At 38.1% G+C, this 17,935-nt stretch overlaps 1 protein-coding gene across 2 annotated transcripts in view; it reads right to left on the reverse strand.

Annotated features, from left to right (window-relative positions):
* Positions 1–2,766: 2,766 nt before the first annotated feature.
* The window catches only part of MOCOS (molybdenum cofactor sulfurase), a gene marked incomplete at its 5' end in the record, with an annotated part of 209,356 nt that continues 194,187 nt past the window's right edge, over positions 2,767–17,935 (reverse strand). For both annotated transcript variants that reach the window (XM_083860493.1, XM_083860494.1), the window contains 3 exons: positions 2,767–6,400; positions 13,612–13,716; positions 16,039–16,165. In XM_083860493.1, the coding sequence (XP_083716619.1) occupies positions 6,254–6,400; positions 13,612–13,716; positions 16,039–16,165 (379 nt within the window). In that variant the 3' untranslated portion in view covers positions 2,767–6,253. The remainder of the gene's footprint in view (positions 6,401–13,611; positions 13,717–16,038; positions 16,166–17,935) is intronic.

Consider the following 17,935-nt stretch of genomic DNA (forward strand, 5'->3'; position numbering starts at 1 on the left):
GTGTATTAAATCACTACATCGAGCTTTGGATAGCAAGTCAAACACAGAAAATTTATATTCTTACAACTGTAGAGTCATTTAGTCTGAAAAACACCCTTAAGATCATCGAGTCCAACTGTTAACCCAGCACAGCCAAGTCCACCTCTAAACCATGTCTCTCAGAACCGCATCTGTGTGTCTTTTAAAACCTCCAGGGATGGTGACTCAGCCACTTCCCTGGACAGCCTATTCCAATTCTTCACAACCTTTTTCATGAAGAAATTTTTCCTATTATCCAACATAAACCTCCTGTGGCACATCTTGAGACTGTTTCCTCTTATTCCTTAAAGCAGAATTAAAACAAACATTTGACCCAAGAAAAATTTAATTTCATTTCAGTATTAAAGGGTTTGCTGGGAGAAACTTTGATAGAAAATGCAAAGGCTCCAAGGATAAGAAATAATTGAAAGCATTTTGCTAAAGCAGTGAAATTATAAAAATTTAATACATGACTCACGGGAATTACATTCATGAATGATGGATACTGCAGAGGCTCTTCTCCATTTGTAGAATGGGTCCAGCAGTACAGGACCTTCTAGTCTACTAGTTTTCTGTAGCTTCTGGAAATAATAACTCACAGACTTTTCAACAGCTTTATCTGATTCATCTATCATAAGCACCAGGAAACAACAGACTTGATATTAGATCACTGCTGGCTTTTAAAACACAGCCTCATGGAAAACAGCCCTTTTAGAAACCAAAAGCTGATTTCACTCCTGGACTGAGGAATTGTCTCTGCATTAACAATCCTGGCCACAGTGCTTTCATCCAGGTGGGGCACTTATCTCTGAAAGCCAGTAAAAAGCATGAGAGGGGCTCAAATGTGGAATATACTGCTTGTCTAGGAGATGATGATGTTGAGTTCCAGATTTGAAGTGTGTTGAGAGGTTTTGGTTGCAAGTGTGGAATAGATTGGCTCACAGAAGAAATTTGGTTTAACACAGAAATGCACCTATGAATGCTATGTATGAGCCACACAAGGGAAAGGGCTTTACATTTGATATCAGTGTCCTTTCAAATTTGCCATGAAACTGCTGTACTAAATCAAATTCTCTTGATTTCTCACATTTTATCTTGGTGAGTATATAAGAAACCCCTCAGCAATTCTGAGTGGCAAATGCTACAACATGCTTTTTTTTTTTTTCTTTGTCCCCTTTCCCCATCCTGCCTTTGTAATGACCTGTTCCCCAACAGCACAATTCTTGAATATCGCCCTTACAGGAAGACTTAACAGCACCAGCAGAAAAATTACTCGCATTTTCTGTAACACATATTTCTGGGATTATTAGGGAGGTTTCTGATGTACTCTGCCCATGGCAGTGATGCTCAAAGATGATCCATCTCAAACTTCCCTAACATCTCTCCCTGTCCATAGTCCTGAGTCCTTCACTCCTCATGCAGGAAAACTACCTATTTTCTTTCCCAGTGGAAAGGACCCACAACCACCACGTCGCCAAGTGACCACCAAAGCAAATTTATTGGCATGAAAAGAAGGGAAGAGAAGCCTCTTAAATGGTGCCTTGCTTAAGAGGCACCTCTCTGTCAATGACTTTCTCGGAGTTCTCAGAATGTGATTTATGGGCCTGAGGATACCTTTTGCAGATACCTATGTCTTTTATTTTCTGTAAAAAAAAATCACAAACAGGGTGATGAAAGCATGTGCATCACAACTTTCTCTTAAACTCTGTCTATAGGAAATGTCACTTTTCTTTCTCACCCACATTTTTTCTTGTTCACCCTGGCCTTGCCACTGGCACACCTACCTAGAAGTCAGAAATGTAGGTACATTTTGATTTAATCTTTTGGTGACCCAAACTTCTATTTACCCTAATGGCCTATTCCAAAACACACTTGGGAGGTTCTTCTCTATTCTTGATGAAGCTCCACCTTTTACTTAAACACTGGTGGCCAGAGGAAGGAGACAAGGCTGCCTCTGCAAACCCACTGTCTCAAAATACCCAGTGGAAAGGAACACTCTGCCTGCCATCTCCTCCCCTCTCTGGTGGCTATGCCTGTGTTTTCCCCAAGCAGTTGCCTCATGACAGCTGTATAATGGAGAGACAGGGATATATCCACATTTCAACTCCATGGGAGTGATCTACCTGTTAGGTTAAAGAGTCCTGCTCTTCTTCCCCTCCCACACTCAGTGAATCAAAAAATGAATGAACAAGTAGCTCGAAGTCATATGTGGATACTGCCTCACTGTGCTCATGTCTGTCTCTTGCTGGCCCTGTGAGTCACAGATCATTTCCATGTGAACCTCATGAGAAGGGAGGGACAAGCCTTTCCTGAGATTCCTACACACACCAACTTCTGTTTAGTCTCCTCTACCAGCTGAAGGTTAGACAGTGAGGAAAAACAGTGTTGGATCCCTCTAGGCAAAGGAGAGGGAAATAAACCATCTCTTCTCTCACCATCTCACTCCAACCTCTGGATAACAAGAGATGGATTCAACAGGACTGACTACCTATTTTAAAGGAAATCAATGATTATGAGTTCATTTAGTGCAGGTCCTGAGTGTGCAGTTGACTGGCATGTGGCCACATAGAGGAGGGAATACCTCACCTGTGAAAACCAGCAGTGATGAGACATCTCTTCAGTCCTGAACTACATATCCATGTGCCCAGCAGTGCCTCCAAGCAGAACTGAGCACCTTATAAGCCCAAAGGTCAGGAATGCAACCATCACCAGCAGACACATCAAACACAATAGATATTTTATTGGTTTAATTTCCAAGGAAGTTAAAAGCCAGATGAAAGAAGACTTGCATAGCATAATCTCTACAAATTATGAAGAATAGTCACATTTTTTATGCAGTCCTGTAGTTTTGACAGAAAGATAACCTAAAATTTTTACTATACTTTGAAGGACACCACTGAAAGTATATAAATCATAAATTAATCTGAAATATCTCAGCCATATCAGAAAACACAGAGCTCAGAAACTTCTCCTAAAAATGCTGATTTCTCTTTTGTGATTTCAGCCTCGTGGCAATTATTAGAGCTTGTAACAATCACCATTTTTACCTTGAGATTTGAGAAGGAGCTATGTCTCACAGAGAATGGAATGTATCTGAATAATGCATTGCAAGTAAATGAGGATTTGGTTTTCAAATATATAGGGGACTTTCTACATGTAGCACTCTGGAAATACTGTATTAAGTACATTTATTATCCATATAAGGCAAACATCTGTGCAATTATTCCAAAGATTTAATTTTGGAGTAATTGGAGTATTTAGATCAAAGAGCCTACCTTCATATGAAATCATCTTATTTTCTATATACGTGGAAACTTAAGAAGTAAAGCCTTATAGAACATATACTTTTTTATATAGTGTTTCAAAGTGTTTATGTCCCTTTTGTATCTGCAGTCCTTCTAGGTTGTAGTATGCTAAATTTCTTCTTCCTTTGAATTATTTTTTCACATTATAGAAGGGATGTTCTTTCTGCAAACTTACTGCAAAGTGCATGCCATTTAAAAGTGACTCTTCGTACCTCAAGATTTTCCAGAGTTTTGGCACTGAGAAGAATTTGTCTTCATCGACGGAAAGACATATCAGTCCTGGCAGGAACACTCCACTTACTAGAAGGGAAATATTATCCTTTATTTAGCTGAAAGATTCCTTATCTATCTTCTATCAGTCTGAAGTGTTGTGACATTTCCTACCACTGTACCACAAGGATGTTCCTTCTGGGAAATGCACAGACTATACTAATGAGTATGTTCATACATCAGAGAAAATCTTTCTTTTCCCCCCGTAAAATAGCAAAATTATTCTTGAGCTAATACTACTAAGCCACAGCAGAGGGAATGTGTAATTAACTGTAAATAATAGGTCAAAATGACCAAGCATGACATTTTTAAAGTTCAAATCCTCTCATCCATAGTTATCATACATTGTATTATGGATATTCACAAACAGTATTTGTCAAGCCACTGTGTACCAAAGTGACTTATTTTGTACTAAATGCAATAACGAGTGAAACAGAGCTTTTTGAGGTTGCTTTCAATTTCCTTTTCTAACTTCTGTGCCATTTTAAACAAATGACACACTGGTGAGGTGAAGAGGACAGAACAGAGTGCCAGAGATCATGGAAGGTCAGTATACAACAGGTCTCTTCATATTAAATCTGCTAGAGCTATGCTGGCTTTCTACCCAACAAAGCAATGCTCTGCATAACAGAAAGGCAAAGAGTGAAGCAGTTAAGAGATTCAGATATCAGGAAACTGCTTTTCAAGGTTTCAAAAAAGCCTGCTCATTACAACCTCAGATAATTGACTATTAGTGAGATAAACCCCCTGCTTTTCAAAGCAGGCATCAAGAAGCAGACCTTGGCCTCTGAAGTGGAAAGTACAACTCTCAAAATTCATTCTCAGTTTACATACATATGAAAAACCTCTCTCCATGTATTTTATAGCAGATTGTAAGAACCAGATAACGTTTCTTCTCATTTCCATTACAAAGCTGTGCTGAGAGACTGTTCCAGATGAAGTGAGTAAAACCAGTTCTTCAAAAGAACAAAAGAAAAAAGAAACCATTATACATTAAAAAAAAGGGAAAGTGAAAAAGAAAAAAGAGCATTTTTGAATTTTGATTTGTGCTCTGGGTGATGAGCTTCCTTTTTCCCATTCTATGCTGCTCTGTGGTAGTCGCTCCTCTTTCAGAATGACTGTTTGACCAACTCTTTCACAAAGCTGCCTGCCTCCCTCCAGGGATATGCTCAAACAACTCAAGGATTGCTTCAGCCACAAGCATTTTCACACAGCTGGAGCCAAAATTGCCCCAAGGAAGATCAATATCATATTGTATGAGAGTTTTGATGGTGCTTTTAGCGGGGTCAAAATTTCACTTCCCAGATGGCAATAGAGCAGCCAATCTAGCAGAATTTTTTCTTCCAGGAGGACTTCCTGGAAGCATGAAGTCATCCCATAGCTAGTTGGACACATGTTGACGGTCATAAAACACCTGGCCTCAATGTATTCAGTCTTGATTTGCATAGACTTTCCTTTTTGCTCCACAGCTTCCTTTATTTATTTTTTGTAAGTCTCACAATAATAGATATTTCAGAGTAAGTCTTAGGTTTCAGACATTTGCTCTCAGAAATCAGAAAGCATGAGTCTTTTTTTTTGGAGCTTCCAAGAGTCATTTAAGAAGGGCATTATGTAATGAACAAAGGTTAAGAAAAAGTATACTTTGACCTGTTCACAATGGAGGAACATCCAAACTTTCAAGAGTTCCCTTAAGTAGCCATTAGAGGTTGCTGAGAATAAATAATGTTTGTACAGAAAATTACTGTATTACTTGAAATATCTCTAATTAGAAACAAAGTGCCAGCTTCCATAAATATATAAGGAAACAAGAGTGTGGAACTCATAGACTCATGGAATGACTTGGGTTGGAAGGAACCTTAAAGATAATTTAGCTCCAACTCCCCTGCCATAGGCAGGGACACCATTACATAAAAAATCCCAGGGAAGACATCACACAAAATAAATCAGATGGAAAAGTAACAAATGGAAGAGAAAGAAGTTGAGAGCAAATGGATGGAATTCCTATACAGGGAATGTGTTTTGCAAATGGCATCCTGAATCCTCATTATCTTTGTGCCTTGTTGGCACCCTCACACACTACTTCTGAAGGGGGAGACATAGATTTCCTGATAATTTCCTCTTTTCCATTGCTTTCAGACTGTCTACACATTACCTTCAATTTCCTTTTGGAAAAGCTGAAGGCACTGCTACTCTCATGCCACTCTTCCACTGTTCTCTTCCCACCCACATTGTTTCTAAAGCATGTCTTGCATCCTCTCTCCTAATTGGGGTTTTGACAAAGCAGAAGAAGGAAATAGTATATTATTGTGTTTACTTTCCTTCATTGAAAGGACTTGTGGCTTTCTGACAACAAAGTTAGGCTTGTTTTGGGAGTCACCCACCAGTAAGACTTGATCAAACCTGTTGCATATTGAAGCAATTGTGCAAAATAGAGTTACAGCTGCTGCAACCTAATCACAAGCAAAAACATGTAGGTGTGCTATAATTATCAACAGTTTTGCCATCTGATAACATTGACAGAAAACAGAAAATTACCACAAGCAAATGAATGGAAGCTTTTTCTTTTTTTTTTTTTTTTTTTTTTTTTTTTTTTTTTTTTTGAGTAACTGACTATCACTTCTCCCTGTAGTTGCATAAAAATTTCATCTCCACCAGAGAATCTATCCTGAACATTTTTCTTCACTGGATGTCGGAGGCTGAATTTCTGTATTCTCCTTTAGCACTGGAAGTACTTGGGACCCAACTGATAAAATATCTGAAAAGGATAAGAGGAAGGGCTGGTTCATCAGGTATACGCCAAAGTTTGTCTGAAAAAAAGAGAATATTTATTAAAATGCAACGCATATTAGAGTAATCAAATCTACAGAGGATCTCACAACCCAGATATGCTTAGAAGAAAAATATTGCTTTAAGAATAAGAAGGTATGTACCATGTCCATGTAATTAAAAACATTCTTAACTCATTAATTATAATAGACTGGTAAACAGAAGCTAATGCCATGCTATTCAAGAAGAATAGCTTAAGCAAGTGGATAAATAACACAGTATTTCATCATGAGCTCCATAGTGTCATACATGTAATTCACACACCCTCACAATCTTATGGTGTTATTTATTGTCTCCTCTGGCTTGTTTACAAATAGTTAATGTATTGTCACAGACAAAGGCTCTGCAGCATGGGAACACTGGTATGTTCCAACAGCGAGGAAGTCTTGCATCTCCTACCATGAATTATTCACTTTGTTAACAGAACTTCACTCTTCCTAGCCTCTGTGAGTTTTCCTTCATTTATTATGTATATTTTAGTATGCTTAACAGAAAATATTCAGAAAGTTTGTTTTATTGTTGCTCCCACTTGTTAAGTGTCATTATCTGTGAATCCATCCTGCATAAATATTAGAAATACTTAGAATATGTTTTTGGGATACTGAGTAATAAAGAAAAGAAGAATGAAATATTCCACTTTGCCCACTGACCATGCAAACCTCACAGGCACCAAAGAGCTCATGTAAGTATCTGCATTCTTATGTGAGGTCTTGATTTCAAGCAGTTGAATGTTACATTTGTGGGTGTGATCTGGAAATGTCACAGGAAGAGACTGGTGTGGTTTTGTTTTCCAGAAGTGGAGAATTTTGAAATATGCAAGAAAAAGATTTGTCATCTCATGATAATATTTTCCAAAGAATTAGATAATAGTTAATCAAAAAACATGTAAAGTAGGGGGGAAAGGAACTCTGAAGAACACTATGTTTAATTGTTAACAGATTTTTAGACTTCAGAAAGTCTTTAGTCTTTAAACTGAGAACTTTGGGATCCCAATATTAATTTTCTTGTCTCTTTTTGCAGGTTTCAAAAAAAAGTATTTTGCTTTGTAGACTATAGCCAAAATGTACAAGTTATTATAAAGTGTAAAGTAAATAAATAAGCAAACAAAATTACTTGAAAACAAAATTCTATTATCCTTTTCTATTTCCTGATTACATTTACTGCCATTGTTCAGATCAATGATTCTGAAATTGAGTGAATTACAGTTAGAGCAGGTTAAAAAAAAAAAGTAGGTAAAAGGGATGGACATTAAGAAAAAAAAAGATTAAGGGAGCATATTTCACAGACTAAGTATGAAGGCAGTATGTTGTCTTCTGTTCTTGCATTGTGTAATTATATAAAGATGCAGCAATGAGGTAACACAGAACAGCTCTTAGTCTGTGAAGAATTCATGAGAGGTAAGGTTGAGACCTACTCCCAAGTAAGAGAGATGCTGTAAAGCAGAGATCTATCCAAACATGGCATCAGACCCTGAATTTGAGTCTTTCAGTTTCATTTGCAATCCTAAACATCAATGAGAAAAACGGGCCCTGAGCTTAGGTATTTTTGACTACCTCTGCTATTCCTTCATCTCACTGGCATGTGACATGTAGAGGGCAGGACCCATCAGGCTTATCCTACTGCTGGCACTTTCTGGGTACCAGTGGCTATGATGGTGGACACAGGGTACATCCCTGTGGTCAGTGTTCTAAAGCTAATGCTGAGGAATGACTGCAGCACTGTTAAGATCCCAGCCCTCCAGCACAGTGACTGTTGGATCAACCGTGATGCTGTAATGGTGTTAGCAAATGTTTAATTTAAAAAAATTAAAGTATATAGTCTTATTTTTCCATTTTTGCTTTTTTCTCATTTGTTAACAAGTTTCTCTATTGGCATAAATGATATATTTTTCAGCCTTGTGGTTAATGAGCTGTATTCACCTCCTATACCCTAGCACAAAAACGACAGTTGCCATGATATAATTTCTTAAAAGAAATCAGGCAATTATAAAACAAATGTTGTAAAATTAATACTAGTTCATGCTACACCACATTTCACACAGGGAGGAATTTTATAACTCATCCATGTAAATGAGCTTATGTGATGCATGAGAAGATATTTATATTTACTGTATTGTCATCTTGATCTATCTTAAAATGAGACTAAAATAAATCTGGGCAGATTGTTCACTGTGAAGAACTTAATTTACCAGTTTTTGTTATTGAAAATAATTTAGCAGTTTTTTTTCAATGCATCTTAAAGCATTCATAATTACTTAAGAAAATGCATGTCTGAATGCATTTTGTCTTCAGGACTTCTCAAATACTGTTTTAATACTGGTCCTTAGTATTTTTCTTCTCTGATTGGGCAGCTAAAGTCTCAGTGTTTTTTCAGTGAGTAATGCCTAAGGAGTTTCCAAGGTGGTGATATACTGATATACATATTTTAGTAATAATGCCTGTTTGGAATTGCCAACCTCTTTTTTTTTTTTTTTTTTTTTTTTTTTTTTTTTTTTTTTTTTTTTTCTTTCTGGTGAATGTTCTTAAACTCAAAATCTAGCCCGTGGTTGCCAGAAGTGGATTTAACATCTTTTAAGGAAATTTCCCTGTTTTTTCAATAATTACAAATAATGACCCAGCAAGTACTGATAATAGCAATTACACACACCCCCCTGCCAAGCAACCACAAAAAGCTACATCTGCCACTTCAGCTCTGTTTCAAGAGAAAGACAAAATGTAGAATTTAGCCCTTCTCACATTTCTGATGAAAAATGAGGCTTTTGGACACAGAGATTACAGCCTGCAGAGTTACTACAGAGAACTGCATAATCTCTGCCTGCTGCTGCTACCTTTTTCTGACTTCAAGGGCATTTTATTCTGCATATAATCTTCCCAGAAGGCACCAAGAACTGGGCAGGGAGTGCAAGACTGTGAGCTCTGTGGCTTTATCTGGCAGTAGAAAGTCTTCCCACGACTGTAAAATGTTACAGGGAAAAAAATTAAAGCTTCTTGATTAGGAAAAAGCAGACCACTTCACTGGGAGAAACAGAGAGAACATACATATTCTTGCCAACAGTGAATCATATGATAGTCATCACACTCACTTAAAGGAGGAGCTATGAAATGCCATCATTCTTGCATGTTGTTTCAAGTTCATTTACTGGATCAACAGCAATATATTCTGCTCAGAAATTCACTGACAGAGAAATACCCTGTGTGCACTATCCCCTTTTGTAAGACAGAAACCCAAGGGACTACATCTGCCAAAGGCCTGAGGTGAGGTGCTTTCGAGCTACAGCTCCTTAAGAATCAGTTAACACAGACTAGAACCTGGTAGAGAAATACCCTGCTAGAACATTTAACAAGCACATAAATCATACTGCATGCTAATACTTAGCTTTGGATGGATGAGTTCTGGATTTTGCCTGCAGATGTAGCTCTCAGCTGCCATATCCCAGCAGATAAATTTACCTGTCCAGGTCTGATAGTTTATTCATAAATAACGTAACCTCCCTCTCATCCAAAGATTTGGGAGATGCAATTATTAAAATTGATTTTTTTAATGTAATAATGTTTTAGTGGCTTTAAATTTACTAGAACCTAAAGCCTTACAAAATAAGAGAGTACTCATTATTTTGGAGTACTCACTCCAAATTTTCATATTGGAAAAAGGGATATTTTTAAGCTGGTGTCAATAAAACTACATATTGTTCTGTTGAAAATATCTGGACTGTAGAATGTTTCCTTAAGAACTGATATACCTTTGCTCCACCTTAAATAAAAGCATTTTCCAGTTCAGCCAACAATGAGAAAAGAGAACTATATTATTTCGGAGGCTTATTAATTACAACAATCACTGTTCTCATATGTTCCAGATATTTGAATGAAAAGCATTGCATGGTGTAAAGCCCTGCATTACTATGAAAATTATGATAATGTCACATCAAATATGAGAGGTCATTTGCTATCTTTGCTAACATTTCAGGAAGCAATCCAAAGGCATGGCATCTAATTCTGCAGGAAAAGAAGCTCTCTCAAGGCACAATGAAATACATAAAGGAGAATCAACAGCCCCCAGGAAAAAACAACAGCCTTTTAGTGTATGAAGGCATGTGCAAACACACTGGATTTCCCTTGATGTGCTGCTATCCATACATTTAGACCAGGGCAGACTGCTAATGCAATAATTCCCTTTGCTACCTTGACAGCAAGTCCCAGCTTATAGCAGTGCTGCAAATCTACCCACAGGGCTTCCGCTATCATTAGCGCTAAAGGCATCTGCAAAACACCAAAGAGAGGCAGGAATTCTGTGTTCTCCCTTTTCCATCCATGTGTGTTTTGCATCAGGTGGTGAGGCATGTGAAACAGCATGTGGCCATTTGCTTAATGGAGTTATCTAGTCTTTCCTAATCTCCTGCAGTAACAGAGAGCACTCTGTCACACGAGGAGGGCTCATCTTTCCTTTCCAGTCAAAAATTACAGAAGGAATGCTTTATAAGTGTTTCTTCAGAAAGCAGAGTTCAAGTTCACTTTATGGAGGTGTTTATATTTTATGTCAAGCAATGACATGAAAGGTTTCATAAAAAGTAGCTGGCAAGGCTTCAGCACCATGATTTACATTTAATAGGAAAGATGCAAATTGCTTGTGTGGCTAGTTACAGTAGCTGGTTCTGATTTTCGGCTGCAATCTATGTATGCAAAGGCTCCATCTTTCAATTTGAAGCACCAGATTCTCAGAGTCTCAGAGGAATGGAGAAAAACAGGATTTTAGAAATGAATATTGAACTACCTCTTACAAGCCTTACATTACTTAGCTCATTATTGAAGTTCATTGGCAGTGCTGCTATTTGGGCTACTTGTTTGATAAATTTCAGTGTAATTTTTTCAGGTTGGTGTTCTTGGAAAAAACAAAATAAAATGGTAAATATTGATGTCTGGCTCTCTTTCTATGTGCAATATCTTTAATGTTTTGGCAATCAACTTGCTACAGCAGCTTTCCAAAAACCTGGGAAATTATCTTAAATCTTATTTTTCTGCAACAGTGGTTTTTTTGGTAGTTTGAATTAGATTATTGACAGGTAGGAGCAAACACTGCTGAATTCCTTTATTGAATCTGCATCTGATTAAAAAAAAAAAAAAAAAAAAAAAAGAAAATGAAGTCTATTAGATGACTCCTTAGCAGAAAAGCACATGGTAGAGATATGAGTCACCAAAGGATTAGCTCTACGATTTAACACAGTCACATGAACTTGATGTTCTTCCTCCCCACTGTGAACTGTGAAAGGTTTGGATTAATGTCCTCTGTTAGGTCTGCTGAGCACACTAAAAATGCCATAATCCTTCCTGGGTGCTCCTCACTGATAATCAGCTGGTGCCCATCACCACAGAGGTGACCTGCAAGAGTGATGGATTCAGAGGTCTTCTCAGAATAGACCAGGCAAAGCTACCAGTTCAAATTCTCCCTTTCGATTGTCAGCTAAGCCAGAGGACTTGCCTTTATGCAGAGCAGGGCATGCTCCCAAGACCCCATCTGCCAGCAGTGCTGAAGGCTGGGGAAAAAATAAAAAAGGCTGAATGTCTGTGTCTTTGCAGCGTGACTATTGGCGCAGCTGAGGGAGAGAGAGCACTGCACTCCCCCGCACTGCTCAGCCTCAGTGCCTTGCCTCCCCTTGCTGTGCGGCTTTTATCAGGCACCAGCTTCTTCTCCAGAGGCTGCATTGCTCTCTTTGCCTTAGTCCTGTTTGTATAAACCACTTGGTTCTAGCAGTGCATCAAGAATATCTCTTCATTGTTGAGTTAATCAGAATGAAAGAGGAGCTCATCTGCTGTGGGAAACATGCAGAAGATGCTTCGCCTCTCCTGAGAATCTGCATCCTGAGTAAGGTTTTGTTACCATTTTCTTGCTGAGTACAGAGTGCTTTCTCTCTACAGAGGTTTCAAGTTATAATCCAGTAAAACCAGGACAAAAAAGTCCTCTGCATACAACACCACATGTGGCAGCAGGAAGCATCCCTGTCCCAAATGCCCAAATATGCTCTGGAGTGTCCCAAGTGCCCAAATACACTCTGAAGTGTCCCAGATGCTGCAGCTGTGGCTCACCATTACTCAGAAAGGACCCCTGTCCTCGGGCTACCCACCGTGGCAAGGAGCTCATCTTACAAAGGCCCATGTACTGTGGTGACCTGGAGCAGAGGCTGCTGTACAAGCCTAAGTCACCTCAGGTCAGCGGGGAGCTGTGCCTCGACAGCCGGGCCTGCCTGCGCCTCTCCGCGGCTCACTGCACTGGGCTGGCTCCGACACCGAGCCAGAGGAGCTATTCACCAAGGATAACAGCCAACGAAAAGAAAGCCCTTTGTTTGCTTAATGAGTCACTGAAACGAATCAATTTATTAGGTTGTGGGGTTTTTTTTGTCCAAACATAGAATGCAGTATTTGTAACTTGTTTGTGCATTGTCTGGTTGAATGATTTTTCAGCCTGTTTGTTATTGCTCTGCGCTGGTGCTGTGCCTGTCTCTGGTGTTTGGCGGGTACTGGCAAGGCTCCTGAGCCCCGACTGCCTGAGACACTTTAACAACAGAAGCTTAACCAACAGGAAGCAATGAATTTTGAATAAGGATTTTCAGCTAAATAAATACATATGAGGAGATTTGTGGAGCTTTTGGGATGCCGAAGTGTCTAGCCATCATCTGAGCCAAGAAGCAATGCAACCTTCAAAAGCAGGACCTCAAATAAACACCTGTATTTCACACTTTCTGGTCACTCAGCAATTATACTCCACTTCAACTATATTCAGATCTGCTCTGTTTTTCCTGTTAACTAATTTCTCAGGCTAAGAATAAAGTTTAGTCTTACATGCCAACTGTATAATTTCAAACATTTCTTGATTTTCAGCATATTTCTTTTCCTAAAAGACATCAGTGCATCAGCTTCTGTTTTTAAGACCAAAATAATCACGTTGTAAAGTATATACTGAAGAAAAGCAAGCACAGTTAAAACTAATCTATATTAATAGTCCATTTTGAGTAAAAAAATGTATTGAGCATTTTATAGAAATGAACCATGCCATATCTGGGTTGTAAGTGCATCCTCTTTTTACAAGAAAAATCCAAATGGTAACAATTTGACTGTGAATATTCTCTCAGCAGGTATTTCACTACCCATGCAATAACGTCACTACATCTTTCATTACAGCTATTTTGAAGTGATGTACTGACCTTTCTACCTCTGGCAGCAGACAGGGACTGCAGAATTTCTTTGTTTCGTTCCCCAGACTGTTGATCAATGCAGATTATTTGACATCTGCTACATGGACCCACAACCTGAAATTTTAGTTAAAGAAAATTCATGGCTGTTTATCAAAGCAGTACTGCATTGAACAATACAAGCTTCTGACCATCATAATATCTTAAATACATACCTTTTGCATACTTTTCCTGTGGTTTTTCAAGCTTTCATTGTGTAAAAGGTCAAGTCTGTTCACCTAATGTAGTAGGTCTACTTGCAAAAGTCTCACTGAATTTTTAATTTGCTTTTTTCTTTTCTTAAGGAAAACTTTCTCAGAGACAGAATCTGAGAAATACCAGACATTTACATACTTGTATTTCCTGATGGCTTCACTTCTTTTGTGGGTTAGCAGGGCTGCTTGCCCAAAGAATTGAGTAAAAATTTAAGCCAATGCCTCAGGATTTGACCCAAGGAGGATTTTCTTGGTACTGTTTTAGTGCAGGTGAAATGCACAATATATTTCTTAGATGCATGGCACTTCTAGATACTCAGAATGTAAAATCTTTAAATATACAAGCTTACCTAACCAGAAGAAATAATTAATCCTCTATCATCTATTACACATGATGTTAACATCATATATAATTGTTCTTAAAGTTAATTGTTTGAACTAAAATATGGTTTTAGGGGAAAAAAAAGCAAAAACAAACCAACCCTGCAACAAATTTTTTCTTAGACCTTTAAAATGGAGAAGGACGACATATTGCACTTTCACTTAACACTGCATCCTTAACTTTAGCAAAGCTGTGCATTGCAGAAATTACATCATACAGCATCCCAGTATACACATTCTACTTTTGTAAAACATGCCATAAATTTCAAACAGGGCAAATAATTAAACTGAATACTTCAAGCATTTTATGTGCTGACCTGAAGTGATGTTTCAAGTTTTTGAGATGCATCTAGACTGCTTGTGTAACTCTTCAGCATAATCATCAACACTAAACATCAGCTCTTTGAGAAAATAATTTTCCACAGCTTTTTTTTTTTTTTTTTTTTTTTTTTTTTTTTTTTTTTTTTTAATTAAAAGAACAACAAGACGGAGAAGGAAATATTTTTCTTCTGCTTTACTTTGTTCAACAGTTCTGCCATTTTTGTGGCATAAAGGAGCATTAACATAATTTCTACTGTTATTATCTCAGTATTTGAAAAAGGACCTAGCAGAGATGGGAAAAGGCAATGCAAGTTGCATAAGCCTTTCTATTTCTGCCTTATATTCCTAAAATATATCAATGCCAGAAATAGGAATGCTTTTTATTTTGTAGTTTTACAGTAACTTATCAACAGGATCCTCAGCTGAACTCCCCAGTGTAACTCCAACCTCCAACAAGCTATACACCATGGATTTTGTCCTTTGTGTTCCTCATTTCTTACTTATAGGAAATTTTCCTCAATTTTCTGTAACTCATATTGCAGCTTTCTTATCAACGTACACATAAGAAGAGAGCAGATAAGCAATATTTCCCATCTTGCTGAAAAAGTTTCTTACAGCATGCTGACCAGAAAAAAAAGGAGAGATGCCTATCACATATTCTAGATTTGACCTTGGTACTCCTGTCATTCACACTTTTATTAGAATCTCTAGAAAAACAATGAATAAGCCACTTTCACATCCTAGGCAAAGCATCTTCAGATACACGTTCCATATCTCTTGGCCAGACAAATTCAGCAGAACATTTAATACACATCAATGCATCATTCCCTTAGGTGTAGCTTTTACAGATTGCTTGTTAAGAGTTTTTCTTGAAATAATGCATTTACAAACAAGGCTTGACTCTTTAGAATTTTCCTTACAGTACAAAGGACATTATGTTGTTAGCTATGATATGAAGCACAACATACCAAAACAGCCTACCAGGCTTGAATTAGAAACATTCCTTGAGTGAAGACTAAGATATGATGAATAAAACAGAGGGCAACAGACCATGAGTGTTCACTTGAATTCATGTCCAGTCTTTTGGCAATCAGTTGCTTGATTTGCAGTAATGTGAGGTTACATTTGGACTACTGTGCTTAACAGCAACAAGTATTCTCTGCTGATGTGCTGGCTAAATATCTGCTGTAAACTCTGCCTCAAAAAACCTGATTACTATTCAGTTCAGATAGATAAAGATAAGAAACACTATGAATTATGAAATTCAATAAACGTGTAGGGAAATATGGAAAACCTCTTAAATATATTGAAGTATGTTTGCCACAGGACACATCACTTTTTTTTTTTACACACTTCATAAATTTCACCTGCACAAAGTGTGCTGCCAATATTCTAGTCAAAGACTTGCAAAAATTAGTTTGTCTCCAAGAATCCAAATGCTTTGTGATACATTGGGGCATGGACAAGAGAGAAAAGGTCACACCTGGAATTTCAGAGCACCTATTGAAATCTCAGCCCACTCTTCCTCTTCAAAGGACTCTGGTGCACTGACGACAATGTTGGCACGGAAACGTCGGATCAATTCCTCTATTTCCAATGGCTCCTTCAATCTGTCTCACAGCATTGACAGAGCAAAAGAAAAAATAAAATTATTAACTAATTTTGTACTAGATATTTGTGCTGTAAGAATCTGCTGGCTCATATGATTAGCAAATGCTTCTCCAGAATAACCTGGACAAGTTTTGTTACAAAGGCTATGGAAATGGCACAAGGTATTCAATTTGTAACCTCTCAGCTATAATATGTAATCCTCTAGGTGGCTTCTTCAGAGGTGTAATCTGGAACTGTAGGTATGAAAACATGTAGACAGGTGATTGTGAACCATATATATGAGAAAATTCCCAATTTGTTATCATATGTAAGGCTAATGGTAACAAATAAAAAGATCTTCTCAGTTAGTAATCATTTGATTTGGTAAATATTGTAGAAAGAGAAGCTTCTAGAACCAAAGGCAAATAAAATTTAATTCTGCACATGCTGCAGTGTCAGAAGGGACAAAATCAGCAGTTGCTGAAGGTGAAAAAGGCCAGTAAAATAATTTTATGAGAGAATATATCCCTCATATTATTATTATTTGCCTTTGGGAGGCAGCAGATTGCACCAAACGATAGGTGTTTTAAAAAAATTAATCTTTGTGTGGTGACATCTCCCCCTCTTTACAAGCATTTGAGCTGCCAGAGTGTAGATTTGTGTGAGTGTGGAGAATGTATATGAGATGGAAAGAGCAGCAGACTGCATACAAATATCAGAATATCAGAAATCTTGCTGCATCTTTGAATTGTCATTCTTCACTCTTCTTCTAAAGGAGAACGTCAACAGTACCAGAAAAAAAAAAAAAAAAAAAAAAAAAAAAGACACTGTAAAATTTGCCAGAGAGTTCTCTCATTGCCACTGTTAGTAGAGAAGAACGCTTCTTTTTGGATTAGCTGTTAAGGACATGAACCATTTTTGATACTCCATAAGCTGTAGACTGACAACTTTGGGATATGATATCCTACAGCAGAGGCAGAAACCTGGGTAAGCGGTGAAGAGAGGAATTTCTGTCCCAAAAAAACTCAAAAACAAACAAACAAATAAAAGCACATACTGTTTAAAATGTATTTTAGTTAGAGAAAAAAAACAATCAAAATCAAAGTACATGGAAAACTTCACATCAAGCAGTCTTGGCAGAGGAGGCCGGTTAGGTAAAATAAAAAGAGCTTTGTTTTATTTAAAACAGTCTGGATGATCTTCTCTAGCAGACAAAAGTGAAGAAGAATAAACTGCCTGTGCAGACTTTCAGTCAAACCACAGAAGCCCAGCTCCACCAAGCCCCAGTGTTCACAAGGGTTGCAGCAGCCTGGGGGTAGAAGGTGGGATGGGAAGGTGCAAGGTTACAGGTTTTCCCTCAAGATCCCACAGGTAATTCCATGGCTGAGACACAATTTGTAATGAATGCAGGATGTGGGAGCCAACAGGAAGAGTAGATTATGCCAGTGCTCATACAAACAAAGGAGGAAAATAGCAGTTACTTGTGAATATGTTCAATTATGCTGCTGTGCTTCCCAGCTTTGCTGTGGGCTCTTGGAGCTTGGCTGCTGTGGAGCCTCTAGTTTTGAATGTTTTGCAAAATGTAAGTGCCTACCACATCCGCCTATACTGATGGGGGCATCAAAAGACCCAGTAACCTCAGAGCTGGGCCTACAGTGTCCTGAGACAGCTGCTGAAAAAAACCCTCAAGCTTCCACTAATCTACCCCTTGGTGCTGAACTCAAAGACTGCAATGCCCCTGTCCCTGATCTCTCTGCCTTCAACCTGCTCGGGCTCATGTCCAGAATACC

Source organism: Zosterops lateralis (assembly GCF_965231275.1).
Source record: "Zosterops lateralis genome assembly, chromosome: 1".
NCBI classification, from domain to species: domain Eukaryota; kingdom Metazoa; phylum Chordata; class Aves; order Passeriformes; family Zosteropidae; genus Zosterops; species Zosterops lateralis.